A 15,246-nucleotide genomic window follows, 5' to 3' on the forward strand; every position below is an offset into this window, starting at 1 on the left:
ACTTCGCGTGATTCAACAGCTGATGAAGCCACTTCCATCAAAGATGGCCAACTGCACATCACGCCTCCCTGTTCCCTCCCTCTGCCTTTGATTTGTTGGTTCTTTCCCCTGAAATGAAATGCTCCCTCTCCTCTCACTTGTAAAGCTGGAATTGAAACTCATCTCCTTCAGGAAGTCTCCCTGACTGACCCCACTTGACTGGAGGTGGTGTGGAATGCCAGGGTTGGGCTGCTGGAGGGAGCGGGTGAAAGAGAGGAGAGGGTATGGAGAGGGGGGTTTACCCTAGGTTGTATCAGATCCCTTCGTGCTGGCCTACGGTGGATGAATTTCCTTAATCATTGTGTCTGTTTACCTTGTAGCTCTCCTGGCCAGATAGGAACAAATCCAGAGCAGGCCAGTAGCTTTACTTCCCTTTGCATCTCCACGGGAGCATTCACAAAGCTCTCCAGCCCAGGAACCTCTTGGGGCGTTTGTCTACGGCCTGGGTCACTGGTGCTTACTTTTCAGGACAAATCAAATCAATGGACTGTGTCCCTCAAATCCAGAAGGGGAGATAGAACATACGCACGTGAAAAGTGAATGGTCAGTATTCCTTTTAAAAGTTTCAGAAAAGTTGAGAAAAAGCTTTACAAGACAGCACGCTGGGTGCTGGTTGAACTCTGCAGACAAGTATGGTGCCGGTGGCCTAGAAGAAGAGATTTTTAGGCTGCTCTGGGCAGGGGAGGTTTTAAGGTAAAGGTAGGATCTGAATTGAGTCTTCCAGGGTGGAGACTTTGAGAGGCCCAAAAGAAGGGTGAGGGGACTCCAGGCAATAACAAGAAGGAAGGACATTTGATTGTGGTCCTGACCTTCTTACCCTCACAGAGAAGGTGCCTGAGAGCCAAAGACAGGAATCCATGAGTTAAAACAAACCTGCCCAGTCCTTTGTTGATCACAAGCCAGAGAGAAAGTTCCAGGCTCAGAATTTTAACTCTGACAGTGTGTATTACTCTTGATATGTGTATTGCAGGGTTTTGTTTTTGTTTTTTTAATCATAAAATGAGTCTCTTCACTGCGTGTTTCACAAGAGTCCAAAAAGCTGGGCACCTCGGATAAGAGCAACCCAGACTGCTCTGTGTACATTTCTCCACCAGGAGGCACTGTGGTCACAAAAAAACATAAAAGATCCGAAAGGAGAGAAATGAAGGTTCTGGTTAGGGAATTAATTTATTATTAATTAAAGAAATATTTACAGAGCCCCTTTTATGGGCAATAAAAACTGTTGGGGATTGAGTCACAGATAAATAAGTTTAAAATTCCGCCATCAGGAAAGTATCTATTTGGCAAACTGGCGGAAAAGGAGAAAACTATTTCCGTGTTGAAGGCACACTATGGGCCCAGAACCGTATTAAACGTTAGAGAAGGGCCCATGAAAATCTTCCTACAGAACATGTTATCTTGAGGTGATAAGAAATTGAAACAGGAGAAGCTGGATATGGAGACTCACAGACACAGCACAGTGTGGCTTTGGAGAAAAGAAGCAGCTCTTACAGGTCTGGCAATCAGAGCAGACCTCTCAGGGGAGGTGGCTTTTCATCTGGGCTTTTAAAGAAGGCCAGGAGTTTCTAAGTGGGGCAAGAGGCAAGACTTGGGGTGAGCAGGAGATAAGAGAATATATTAGGTTCTCAGTCCAGTCTGTAGCTTGGAGCTTTTACTGGAAGTAAAGGCTGGGAAAGCAAAGTGTGGCAAGATGATGGAGGGACCAGAATGGTAGAGTGGGCAGTTTGGGACTTTTGAGAACTGGGGAGCCACTGAAGGCTTTTGAGCAAGGCAGCAATACTGACTGTCACAAACTTTTAGAGTAGAAGAGATCACTCTGGTGCTCTGAGAGGCTCGGCTGTGACAACATCCAGGACCACTCAGTGGTCCAGACTTGAGACAACAAAGGTGATCTAGCTGGAGGCTGAGAAGAGAAAGGGAGAAGATGGGGCCGGGGATGAGGGGAACATGGGAGAAGAAGGAGTCAGGGGTGACTTATAAGCTCTAAGCCAGGGTGAAAGAAGGAATATAGTAGCCAGGATAGAAACTGTGAAGTCAAGAGACAGAGTTTGGGGAGGTGGGGGTATGGGGTGGGGAGCTTATAAGGACAAGTTTGCTAGGTCCACAGAACATATGAAAACTCCCAGCAGACAGTCAGAAATGTGAGCCCACACTGCAAGGGGGAATCCACAGTTGGACACTTGGGAAGGACCCACCTAAGGGTGACAGATGGTGAAGCTGCAGGAGAGGGTGTCATCACCAAGGGAAGGTAGAGAAAGAGAAGGGTCAAGGCCAGAAATTTTGGAAGCCCCTACCTGAGTGAGGAGTACAAGGAGAAACAGCAAAGGCACAAGAGCAGTGCAGCCAGGGAGAGAAAGTTCCAGAAGTAGTACCTATTGGTCCAACGGGAGGGCAATGATGACCAGGAAAAGGTCTCTGAATGAGGGAGGGGAGAAGGGCAGCCTCGGGCTGAAGTGAAGGTTTGAGAAGTGAGGGTGAGGAGAGCAGATGATGGGTCTGAAGGGATGCAGAGAAGGACCACGACCATGAGAGGCAGGTCCTGAAATGAGGAGGGGGTTCACTTCCCAGAAGCCTCCGTGCGGGACAGTCTCAGCTTCTGGACAGTCTGCTTCGCCCACTGCACCTCGCACCACCTGCCCTAATTGTCTCCAGATCCCCGCCGCAGGCAGATGTGCACAATGCAAATTGGTTTCTGTCACTCTCTTGCCTAAAATCCTTTCCAGACCCTTCCTCCGAAGGGGATACCCCTTGACACCAAGGACCTTGGCTCTCAACCCCCCTCCCTGAGCGCCGATGCTGTAAAAGACAGCAGTTATCTCCGTGCCAGCGCAGCCCTGCTCCTGTGCCCCCTCCCTCAGTGCTTCTTCTTCCTTCTGCGTCACCTGGCCAACCTCGGCTCATTCATTCACTTAGCAAAGAATTCATGCTGGGTGTTTTTCTAGGAGCTGGGAGAACAACAATGGTCAAGTCCTGTCCTCAGAAAGCATGTGTAGGGGAAACAGACGACAAATCTCCCAGTAAACACGGTGTGTCCGGTGGGGATGTGTGCTGGGGGGGACTAGGGCATGCAGGCCAAGCAGGGTATAGGGTGATCAGGGAAGGCCTCACTGAAGGGGAGGGAAGACCTCAACAGGGAAGTGAAAGAGGTAAGGGAGTGAACCACACAGATACCTGAGGGAAGGCATGCCAGACAGAAGCACCAGCAAGAGCAAAGGCCCTGGGGGAGGAAGGAGCAGAGACAAAGAAGGGAAGAGTGACAGGACATAAAGCTCTGGAACTAGGAGGGTGTGGCATCACATAGGACCTTGATAGCAATTATAAGGATCCCATTTTTCACTTGAAGAGAGATGGAGAACACAGAGAGAGCTTTGAGTAGAAGGAGGACGTGATGTGAGTTACATTTACAGGATGACTTTGACCTTAGCTGTGAGGAGAATAGACCTTGTATGGTGGTGGGGGTCAATCAAGGATAGACCAGTGAAGAGAGGCTATTGCAACAAACCACACGAGAGAGGGTGGTGACTTGGCCCAGAGAGGAAGTGGAGGAGCATGGCAAGAGGCCAGAGCCACCAAGATTTGTTGATTATTTGTACGTGGGAGGTGAAGGAAGAGAAGAACACAGAGTGGTTCCCACTTTGGGACTTGAGCAGCCAGAAGTCAGAGCTGCCATACACTGAGATGTGCAAGGCTGAGCAGAGCAGACTTGGGAGTGGAAATTCAGCCCTCGGTGTTGGACATCCTGAATCTGAGATGAGATACCCCAGTGGAAATACAGAGAAGGCAGAAGGAGAGTTCTGGTGTAAAGATGTTAGTCAAGGGGTCCCCAGTGTGGAGAAGGTTTTGGAAAACACAGACCAGGGCATGAGTAGAGACAGAGATTGCTACCGACTGAGGGTCTGTGTCCTCCCAACCTTCATATGTTGAAACCTAATCCCCAGTGTGTTGGTATTTGGAGAAGGGGGCATTTGGGAGGTGATGAGGTCATGGGGGTGGTACCCTTGTGAATGGAATTAGTGTCCTTATAAAAGGGACTCCAGGGGACTTCCCTGGCAATGGTTAACACTTTGCCTTGCAATGCAGGGGGTGTGGGTTCGACCCCTGGTCAGGGAGCTAAGATCCCACATGCCTCGCAGCCAAAAAACCAAAGCATAAAACAGAAGCAGGGCTTCCCTGGTGGCGCAGTGGTTGAGAGTCTGCCTGCTAATGCAGGGGACACGGGTTCGAGCCCTGGCCTGGGAAGATCCCACATGCCGCGGAGCGGCTGGGCCCGTGAGCCACAACTGCTGAGCCTGCGCGTCTGGAGCCTGTGCTCCGTGGCGAGAGAGGCCGCGGCGGTGAGAGGCCCGCGCATCGCGATGAAGAGTGGCCCCCGCTTGCCACAACTGGAGAAAGCCCTCGCACAGAAACGAAGACCCAACACAGCCAAAATCAATCAATCAATCAATCAATCAAAAAAAAAAAACATACGCATCTGATTCAAGATCCTCATTAAAAAAAAAAAAAAAAAAAAACAGAAGCAATATTGTAACAAATTCAATAAAGACTTTAAAAATGGTCCACATCAAAAAAAAATCTTTAAAAAAAAAAGGGGACTCCAGGCAGCTCCCTTGTCCCTTCCACCACATGAGGTCACAGAGTGAAGACAGCCGTCTATGAACCAGGAAGCAAGTCCTCACCAGACACCTGCACGAATCTGCAGGTGCCTTGATCTTGGACTTTCCAGCCTCCAGAACTGTGAGAAATAAATTTCCATTCTTTATGAGCCTGAGCCCATACTGCCCAGTCGCCCCCCTCTCCTGTCTGTGTTAAAAAAGTTGGGTGGCTGGTCACCTACCACGCTCGGCTCACGACCTTCCTGGCCTGTCTTACGCGGTTGTAACTACCTGTTCACATTCTAATCACCTGGACAGTCAGCTCCTTCGGAGAAGCAACTGTTTCTTCAATCCTGGTTTTCCTACAGGTCTATTCACAGTGCAAAGTACACAGGGGCACTAACCCATTGTGTGAGGCGTGAAACATTATTCCAGAAACTGAGGCCAGCTCCGCTGCAGCGTTGTATTAACATCCAACTTAAAATATGAAAGAATCCCAATTAGGGAACACTCAGAATCAGACAGAAAGCCTTCTACGACAAGAGTCAGTTCAAAGAAACCTCCTAAATCTGAGGTCCTACTCTGGGCCATCCCCTCTTAACTTATCCCATCTTCATCTGCCCATCTCAGACCGTGGGGTAGGAAATGTCTTCCACGTGAACCGTGATACAAAGACCAAAGCCAGGAAGGGAGGAAGCTTAAAGGGGGCCACAGTCAGGGAGGGACCGATGGCCCGAACCAAGCTTCTTTACTTTGATTATAGCAATGAAACCACTGCCCACCTCTCTGGGCACTTTCTAGATCTTGGAGCTTTTGGGGGAGGCGTCAGCTGAAATTACTCACATTTTATAAACGCAAGAAGCAGAGGTCTCAGAAAGTTCCAGGACTTATCCAGGGTCAGACGGCCACTTATTGAAGCAGGGGGATTCAGATCCAGATGTCCTGACCCAACGCCCGGCCCCTAGAATGCTCAGAGCTCCTGTGGGCTGTGGTACAGTCTGGGTTCTTGCCGTGGGGTAGCCCTTGGCTGAGCCATCTCGCTCAGGTTGAAGGTGGCACTGGAAGAGTTTTAGGGAAGTGCCATCTCAGCTTGGGGACAGTGTCCCTCCACCACCCACCCACAGCAGCCCTGCTGTAAATGACTGTCTTCCCAAGGGAGCTCTCGACTACACAGGAAGGCCACCTTCCACATCCTGCTCTGTGGCCCACACAGATCATGTATTCTATGCTAAGTACACTGGGCTCAAAATTAACCTGCCTCCTTGGAATTCTCCTTAGAAGTCTCAGACCCTGAACTGCCCCTTGACGCCAGCATCTCTGCCTCATTTATATTTGTATCCTCCACACAGAAGTCTGTACTGGTCAGATGCTCAAGAAATTGAAAACTTGAATCATTGCATAATACAGAGCCAATACATAATGCATCCTTCTGAATAATCTAATCCAACATCAAAGACTCTCATACCTTAAAAAAAAAAAAAAAAGTTAAATCCAAGGAAAGGGGCAAGAAAGGTATAGCGTTACCTCTGCATAGACACCACACCCTGAAATTATGATATTGGGCCGGAAGTTAGTTGCCTTAACTTTCTTCTCTAGCCTGGAGTTGAGATCTGCCAGCGATGCCTCAGAAAGGATCAAGAAGGGGCTGGCGTCTGAGTACGGGATCTGATGAGAAAATAGGAGCTGTTATAGCGTGAGGCACACAGAGGCATTTCTCAGAGGTCACATGGGTCTGATTCCTGGAACCTTCCACCCCTCCCCCGCCCCACCTCCCCACACAATCTTTCTAAGTATTTCTCTAGTTCTATTTACAGAAAAGTCACAGCGATTCAGAAGCTTTAAATAGCCTTGCAGATACCAGGAATTACATGATGGAGTGAAGAGAACACGGTCTCAGAATCTCAGAGCTGTCCCTTTCTCATCCTCCAAACTCTCACACATTTATTTTGTTAAGGTTTGATGGCCTCATTTTGTGTGATAAAAAATATTCACTGATTCCATAGATACTTATTTTTCACGCAACCTGCAAATCAATGTTCAGCATGGCCGTGGCAATGGCGCTACATAGCCTTGTATGTTTTACTCTCATGATGAATTCTTACAGCCTGATTTCTTTAAGGGTCAGTCTGGTCATTTTAAATCTGTGGATCTCCATACCCACACTCATCGGCCCAACTGTGAGCTGCCACACCATTGCAATCACAGTGTAAAAAGGTTGGACTCCACATGCAATTACAGAATGGAGTGGGAAAGATACTGGCCTAGAACAGTTTTGAAGCTGCGTTGGCACCAGAAGGTTTCTGTAAATAGGAATTTTTGCTCTCAGGCAAAAATGCAAGAATCCCCTAAATCAAGAAACACAGATGGTGCTCCTAGTGGAAGGACCTTACTTTTTGCAATTGCTTGTGACAAAAGTAATGGCAAAGTGACAGAGCCGAGCTCAGCAGACATGCCGCCCTGCTCTCCCCCTTCCAAGGGAGCCTGTCTTCTATAGGAAGCACCAAAGGCCAAAGCCCAGGAACGCTCCTCTGACCTGGTCTGTGGGTCGAAACAGGTCTTCTATCTGGTGAGAATTTCTCGGTTGCATGTGAGGTTCGAAGTGCACCAGGCGGTACGGCTGCGTCTTCAGGAAGTTTGTTATCCACTGGGCCGCGGCCTCACCGCAGTCCCTGCCCTCGATCTCCAGGCCCTGCACTCTGCAGGGGTTAGGGGCAAAGAACAGGCATTTGAAGATCTGGACACCCTACCATGTCCTACACATATCCAAAAGGCTGCACCAGGCTATGATGTCGCTGTAAGTCCTTCATTATCAGGAGACGTCATTTTAGCGTGGCCCTGCCTCTGAACCACGTGGAAGCCCAAAATGAAGACGCAGTTTCAAGCCTTGTTCCCCGCCCCCGCTTTTTTTTTTGAAGTATAGTTGATTTACAATATTGTGTTAGTTTCGGGTATATAGCATAGCGATTCAGTATTTTTGCAGATTATATTCCATTACAAGTTATTATAAGATATTGGATATAATTCCCTCTGCTATACAGTAAATCCTGTTTCTTATCTACTTGATAAACATAACAGATTTCTGTATGCTAATATTGTATCCTGCAACCTTGCTGAATTCATTTATTAGTTCTAATAGTTTGCGGGTTGTCAAAGGAAACCTGAGTCCCAACGGCTCTTGGTATCTTTACCCTAATCTAAGCTTTCTGATTCTGCAGTTTCCAAACACGACCTTGTGTAGTCTTTGGGGCATGGACCAAAAGCCCGTATGGGACCATGAAAAAAAGTTTCCACATAATTCCAAGTGCACCAGTAACTCAATTAAAAAAATTTTAACCACAAGGAAGTATGGGTATATATCCAACTGTAACAGGGGCCAGGCATGCTCAGCGGGCCGGGCCAGCAGGTTTGAGTAGCTGCCCGCGGTCAGCCCAACGCCACGTCCCGTCCCTGCCACTCCTTCCCCAGGAGCCAGCCGGCGGGCCGTGGAGGGCCTGAGGCCCTGGAGCTGCTGGCAGTGAGGGCTGCAGGTGCCACACTGGTGAAATAGGGACAGAGCAGGCGCGCAGCTGTTAGCACCCGGCCTCGGGGATGGGGGTGACACTGAGCGGTCCTGGGGCAGGGGGTGTGATGGGAGGCGGATTGCTCCTTTTCCCCGGAGCCCTCCAAGCCCTAGAGCCTCCGGCAGGTGGGCGAGCTGAGGGCACCGGGGACAGGCTGAGGGCTCCAGCGCTCCCGCCACGGCCCCCCACCGTCAGGGCCAGGCTTGGACCTAATGGTCGCAGCCGTCTCCATGGAGCCCTCAGCAACTGGACTATATGCACACTGCCATTAAGGTAAAAGCTTCTACCGGCTTCAGACTCTCCCGTTCGCGTTTCTGATTGGTATTTGCTAACGTTTGTTTTGGTGGAGGTTTGTAGGAACGTCATGACCTGACCGTGACCTGACCTCAAGAACAAAGGATGTGACCCCGAGAAGTTTGCAACAACTAACCACGCCCTCCCTCACCTTTCCTAGAAAGGGGCTTTGCTGAAAGCTTTCAGGGAGTTCAGGGCTTTTTAAGGCATGAGCCACCCGTCTCCTTGCATGGCCCTGCAGTAAAGCTTTCTCTGCTCCAAACTCCGACGTTTTGGTATTGCTTGGCCTCACTGTGCATCGGGCACACAGACATGCGTTTGGTAACATAACCGCGGCAGACAAACAGGAACCAGAATACGGAGAAACATGAAATACAAACTGCAATAGGCATATTAAAAAGTTTGCCTCAGGGCTTCCCTGGTGGCGCAGTGGTTGAGAATCTGCCTGCCAATGCAGAGGACACTGGTTCGAGCCCTGGTCCGGGAAGATCCCACATGCCGCAGAGCAACTAGGCCCGTGAGCCACAACTACTGAGCCTGCGCGTCTGGAGCTTGTGCTCCGCAACAAGAGAGGCCGCGATAGTGAGAGGCCTGCGCACCGCGATGAAGAGTGGCCCCCACTTGCCGCAACTAGAGAAAGCCCTCGCACAGAAACGAAGACCCAACACAGCCATAAATAAATAAATAAAAATAAACACAAAAAAGTTTAAAAATAAATGAAAAATAAAAATAAAAAAATTAAAAATAAATAAATAAATACTCTCTTAAAAAAAAAAAGTTTGCCTCAGACAATGATGGATGCAAATTAAATCAATAAGAAATTACCGTTTTTAAACACAAAAACGGCAAAATATTTTTGAACATAATGGTCAGAATGAGATGAGACAGATATGCTTATAAACTGCTGGTGAATATATAGCTGGTATAACCATTCTGCAAAGCAATTGAGCAACATATATCAAAAGTCTATAGGAGCCATACTCCTATCGCTGGCAAAACCACTGCTAAAATTTTTTCCCTAAGGAAATAATAAGAGATATGAACAGAGATTTATGCCAAGTTATCCATCACATTCTTCTTCATACCTGGAAAAAACTGAAAACAATCCAAATGTATAAACATGGGATGTGCTAAAATGCATTCGAGGATACCCATGGAATGAAACATTACGCCAACATGAAAATGGTATTTTTGAAGATTTTTTAACAATCTGAAAAAAATACTCAACGTACACTTAAGTATATAAGCCATATTCAAGACTGTTCTTTGGTACTATTTCAATTGGGTTTCTAAAGTATTAGCCATAGAGACAGAAAGAAAATATGTCAAAATATGAATTATAGTTATCTCAGATGGGTTTCGTTTTTTTCCCTTTTTTGGTATTTTCCAATTTCTCAACAATGAATATGTACTACTTTTATAATCAGAAAAACCATCAAATTAAAATGAAAACATATTATTATGTTTAAAATTCTGATATTACAGAAATCATATTAGTTCTGCATTTTACGAACTTTTGGGGGTCTTCAGACATTTTTCAAGTAACTACATTTTTTGATGTGATGTTATTTTCTATGATAGGCTGTGGACTAATTAAGCATTCACATGGCATTTTCATTCAAAATGCAGAAACTGTAACAAGAATATAATTAGACCATATTTTAACTTTCCCGAAATAAGATTAAAAAAATGAACTCTAGACATGACTTCTTAAAAGCAGAGCTAGTTTCCTGGAATAATTGCTCCCTTGAGGGCCTTCTGATGTTGAGGAAGGACACTCTGTACAGAGCAGTCTCCTGGCTGAATCTCCACTCTCACTATTACAGGGACCCCTGGGCATCTGCAGGTCAGAACACTCTTCTGGTTGCAGCTCTTCTTTTCTATTTTGGAACTTCCTTTCATTAAACTAAATATCACGGGTCATATAGCCATTTGCAACTCCCGCCATACCTCAGTCTTCGAAGATTCCCAGTCTCTCCAGGCAACATAGAGATTGATCCTAGGGTAATACATTGATCTAACCTCACCTCTTCCAGGACCCTCTCCCCACTCACTCCAACCCCATTTTTGTCCTTTATCCTCTAGTGGTGTTATTTTTCTCTTGTTGACATGTCAATATGCCTTTGATCCCATAGTTTTCTACATAAGTCTTTTATGTTTCTCTGCCCCACGTCAACACACATTTCTGAAGCTGCTCCCCTTTTCCACCTTCTTTTAGATCATCACGATGTTGAGGACTTGACCCTACATAGGGTACATTTGCAATCAATGGTTAATTATTGACAATGTTTCTCCGGATTTCCGCCACATTTCCCATTTTCCCAAAACTGCAGGAATAAATACTCACGCAAGGATTAAGAGCTATCCTTTCCTTACCTGCACTTGTGCACTGCATTTATTGTGGGTGTCTTGATGGGCAGTCGCAGGTCCTTCGTGTAGGCTGCACTGAGGGTCAGGGTGTCACCCTCACAGGTCAGGGAAATCAGGACCAGGCGGGGTTCCTGTCGAGCAGTAACCATATTCCCCTCCTTGTTGATCACAAGCCAAAACCTGCCATTTTCAAAACACAAGGTATGCATGGCCCACCATGACAGGCAGCCAGTCTCTGGGGGAGTTTCAGTGATGCACTGTCATCTTTGATTTCCTTGCTGTAAGCCTGGTGTGTGTGAGTTTGTGTGCGTGTGTGTATGTGTGTGTGTGTCAGTCTGTCTGCCTGTCCACCAGCTCATCAGCCCAGCAAGACTGAATCTGTCAGTTAATTTCAAAGTGTTTAATAATCACTCATGCATCGGACAAAATATCTGCAGAACATTTTGAGCTCCTTGATGGCACAGAAATCAAAGAAGTTAATTATACGTCCATCTCAATTGCCAGAAAGTCTGCTCACTTTCATAAACATGCCCTAAGGAGATGATAGGAATCTATCTCAGAGAAAGACAAGGAAGCATGTTGCCTGGCACAAGGAGGCATTCCTGCTGGTGGAAATAACAAGATGTTGCTGTATTGTTCTCAGAGGGTGGAGTCAAGCTGAACAGCCAACAATGCCGCTTACACTTTGCCAAATCCACCCCCAACTTTAAAAAAAAATTAACATTTCAGTATTCAGAGCTGTGACTTTTGCAATTTGCCAAAAGGCCTATTGTTAATATGGACAATATTATTTGGCCCAGTACTCAAGGTCTAGAGGTACTTCCCAAAACAAAGATAAATGGAGAAATAAAAGCAATAGAAAGAACTGTTTCCAGTAAAAAAAAAATGATGGGTTTGTAGAGGGGACCTTTCAGCTACTGAGGAAGCTTAACATTGCCATTTTGGTCATTTCCATTCACACTGAATGGAATGATTACAATGATAGAAGTGAGCTTGTGCTTTGGGAATTCAGAGACATAAGAAAAAAATATGGCAGATACTTTAGATCATCACCTCCGGCAGGTCATCGTGGTTGAGTTGTTCAGCTATGCTAGAAAAATAAAGTTAGTGTAAGCCTTTTCCAGAAGGAACACCCTCTGATCAACCCTTCATCCTGGATACAGACAGAGCTCTGCCCTGTCCCAAATCCTTGGTACTAGCACGTGAATATTCTTTCTGGTAATCCTTCCTAGTAATAATGGTAGTCTGATATTTCTAAAATACAAATCTGATCATGTCACCCCCTTCTGCAAACCGCATCCCACCACCGCCGCCCTGTGGTTCCTGCTTTCAGAATAAAACTCAAACTCTTCAGCAAGGCAGGCAAGGCCCTTCATCACCCGGCTACCCTCCCAGCCAGTCTCACCACCTGTGCCCTCACACATGCCAGCCTTTCTTTTTCTTTTTAATTTTTTTATTGCGGTAAGATATACACAACATAAAATACTTGGCATACTCTTAGGTACACACCCAGAAGAACTGAAAGCAGGGACTCAAACAGATACTTGGGCGCCAATATTCACAGCAGCCTTATTCACGATGCCGAAAAGTAGAAACAACCCAAATTTCCAACAACAGAGAATGGACGTGAAAAAAATATGACTTTAACCATTTTTAAGTGCACAATTCAGGGGCATTAAATACTTTCATAGTGTTGTGCAACCATCACCACTATGTATTTCCAAAATGTTTTCGTCATCACAAACAGAAACTCTGAACCCATGAAGCAATAAATACCCATTCCATTCCCCTCTCTCCCCAGCCCCTGGCAACCTCTAATCCGCTTTCTATCTCTATGAATTTGCCTGTTCTAGGTATTTCACATAATTGGAACTATATAATGTTTGTCCTTTTGTGTCTGGCTTATTTCACTTAACATAATGTTTTCAAGATTTGTCTGTGCTGTAGCATGTATTAGAACTTCTTTTTGTGGGTGAATAATATTCCAAAGTGTGTATATACCAAATTTTCAATTCCAGCTATGAAGTCCTTCCTGACCACCCCAGTTTCTCATGCTCCTTCCTCTGTGCTCCCTGGCACTTGTCACATTGAGTCAATTACCACCTCGGACTGCAAGCCTTTGTTCGCTTCTCTCCATCACACTTTTTGATAGTATGCTGACAAAAAACAGCTCACGGTTCCACTGTGTCACGAATTGCCCTCAGTCTGGGGAACTGGAAGGGGGAAAAGTTACAGCTCTCAATCAGTCCTGTGTGTTACCTACAGAAACTGAGGGCTGGTCTGGGAGGGAGTCTGAAGTGCAGCCTTACACTGAGGCCAAGCCCAGACCCAGAATAGGACAAAGCTGCTTGCTCTGGGCCTTTGAGATCTTCGCAGAACCCCAGGAATTCACACAGGTCGAGACTACCCAGGTAGGGCATGAATAAAACCCCTATTTACAAAGCACCAGTGTGCTAAAGAAAACAAGAGTCCCGATGCCACTGCTGTGTGGCTCTGAACCTCAGTTTCTTTATCCATAAAAGGGTGCAAGAGAGAATTAGGGAAAATAAAGTATGCAATAGCACTTTTTAAGCTGCAAGAATCTTAAACTTTAATCGTGATTACGATTATGTGCTCCACCTTGGTGAGCTCTTTGAGGGTTTGGATCCGTGGCTCCAAGTTTCCCCAAGTTCTCAAGAGACAGTAAGAATAAACTGGCGGGGACCAATCCTGTGAAGCTCGCCCCTTCCGCTAGACGGAATTGAGTCAGTTTGCTTGCGCACCGGCTGACACCTGGGGACCAATGCCGCACCTCCTCTGGGGCGCAAGCCATAGCCGGAAGGCAGATCGGAACCCTGGGTCTGCTGTTGGGAGGTGACGGCCCCCTTTTCTCTTCTTCCTTGCCTCTCTCCCGACCCCCGCCAGCTCCCACTTTCTTTGTAAGGGAAGGACTCCGCAGGCCTCCCCCGCTCCCGGGCTCAGCCCTACCTGTCCCGCAAGTGACCGCTGCGCAGCCCCAGGGCCGTGCACTCAGCCGCCTTCACCGACACCCCCTTGCAGGACTTGACGGGGTAGATCCAGAGCTCTGCCACGGTGCCCACCTGCTGCAGCCGCCGGCGCCGCCCGGGCCGCGCGCGACGCCAGGCCACGGCCCCCAGCGCCACCGCGGCCAGTCCCAGCGCGGCGACCCCGAGCCAGCGGGGCCGGGGCTGCGGCGCGGGGAGGCCCAGGCGGGCCAGCGCGGACGAGCCGGCGGCGCCCATGACCCAGCGATCGCGGGCGCGCCGGGGACTCCAGCGGGGCCCACCCGGGACGCCCAGCAAGCCAGGGAGGAGCGCGGCCGCCGCCGGGGGCTGCGGGCGGAGGCGCCGCCCTTAACCGGGTGTCCGAGGGGAGGGCGGTTCCCGAATCTCCTTCCGGCCGGAGTATCGCGTGCTGCTCCCGAGGGCTGGCCCCTGGGGCGCTGCGGGTGGGAGGTGGTGGCTCGGCTTCTATGCGGTCTACTGCCCGCCGCCGCCTCCACTTCCGCCGCCTGCTGGCTACTAGGCGACGTGCCCTCCCCCATGATCGCTACAAGTGACCAGTTTATTTATTTACGTATTTGTGGCGTTGACTTAAAAAAATGCACAAGGTGAAAGTTGCAAGTTAAGTTTTATTTGGAGCAAAATGAGGACTGCAGCCCAGGAGACAGCGGTTCAGATAACTCTGGAAACTGCTCAGAGGAGGCGAGGGGGCACCCAAGGATACATAGGAGTTTGGCAACAAAGGGCAGGTAGTGTGGAACGTCAAAAGATTATTGTTAATTAAAGAAAACCAGTTATCTCAAATTAAGGAATTTACCCCTTTTCTACGTATGGGCAGATGCAGGAGACTGGGCTCACTGAAATCATTCCTTTGATATGCACCTCAGCTATCTGGGCCAGGATCCTGTATTTTTACATCCTGAGTTTCCTCAGGGCTCCCCGCAGGGAGTGACTGCAGTCTGATGGCTGCTAGATGGCAGGGATCCTCTTCAGCCCTGAGTTTCCTCAGGGCTCACAGGTTCACGTTGGAGAGTTGCAATAGTTGATGACTGTGACATCCTTTGTTTATTGATATGGCAGGAAATATGCCATTTATAAATATTCCATACCATTTATAAATATTCCATTTATCAGTGGGTTGTTTATTTAACCTAAAATAAACAAAAAAAAATTCGCAGGACAAAATATAATTTTGAAATTAGAAATCAGGCAGCGGGCAGATCCGTCTCCTGGAGCTAGGAGCGGGCAGGTACCATGTGGCCTTCACAGTGTCCAGCTGCCTTAGAAAACCCTAAAGATTCCACACAGAAAAAAAAAAAAAAAAACTGTTATAATTAATAAATGAATTCAGTTAAGTTGCAGGTCACGAACTCAATATACAAAAATCAG

General features: G+C 47.6%; 1 protein-coding gene across 4 annotated transcripts in view; it reads right to left on the reverse strand.

The window, feature by feature from the left end:
- Positions 1-14,259, reverse strand: part of MTARC1 (mitochondrial amidoxime reducing component 1) — a 32,621-nt gene extending 18,362 nt beyond the window's left edge. For 2 of the 4 annotated variants that reach the window (XM_007172056.2, XM_007172057.3), the window contains exons 1-4: positions 13,823-14,259; positions 10,862-11,035; positions 7,165-7,327; positions 6,156-6,296 (exon numbers count right to left, since the gene is read on the reverse strand). In XM_007172056.2, coding sequence (XP_007172118.2) covers positions 6,156-6,296; positions 7,165-7,327; positions 10,862-11,035; positions 13,823-14,097 — 753 coding nt within the window. In that variant the 5' untranslated portion in view covers positions 14,098-14,259. The remainder of the gene's footprint in view (positions 1-6,155; positions 6,297-7,164; positions 7,328-10,861; positions 11,036-13,822) is intronic. The other 2 variants (XM_028163960.2, XM_007172058.3) reach the window with 2 other exon arrangements.
- Between the last annotated feature and the right edge of the window lie 987 nt (positions 14,260-15,246).

Source organism: Balaenoptera acutorostrata, chromosome 1 (assembly GCF_949987535.1).
Source record: "Balaenoptera acutorostrata chromosome 1, mBalAcu1.1, whole genome shotgun sequence".
NCBI lineage: Eukaryota > Metazoa > Chordata > Mammalia > Artiodactyla > Balaenopteridae > Balaenoptera > Balaenoptera acutorostrata.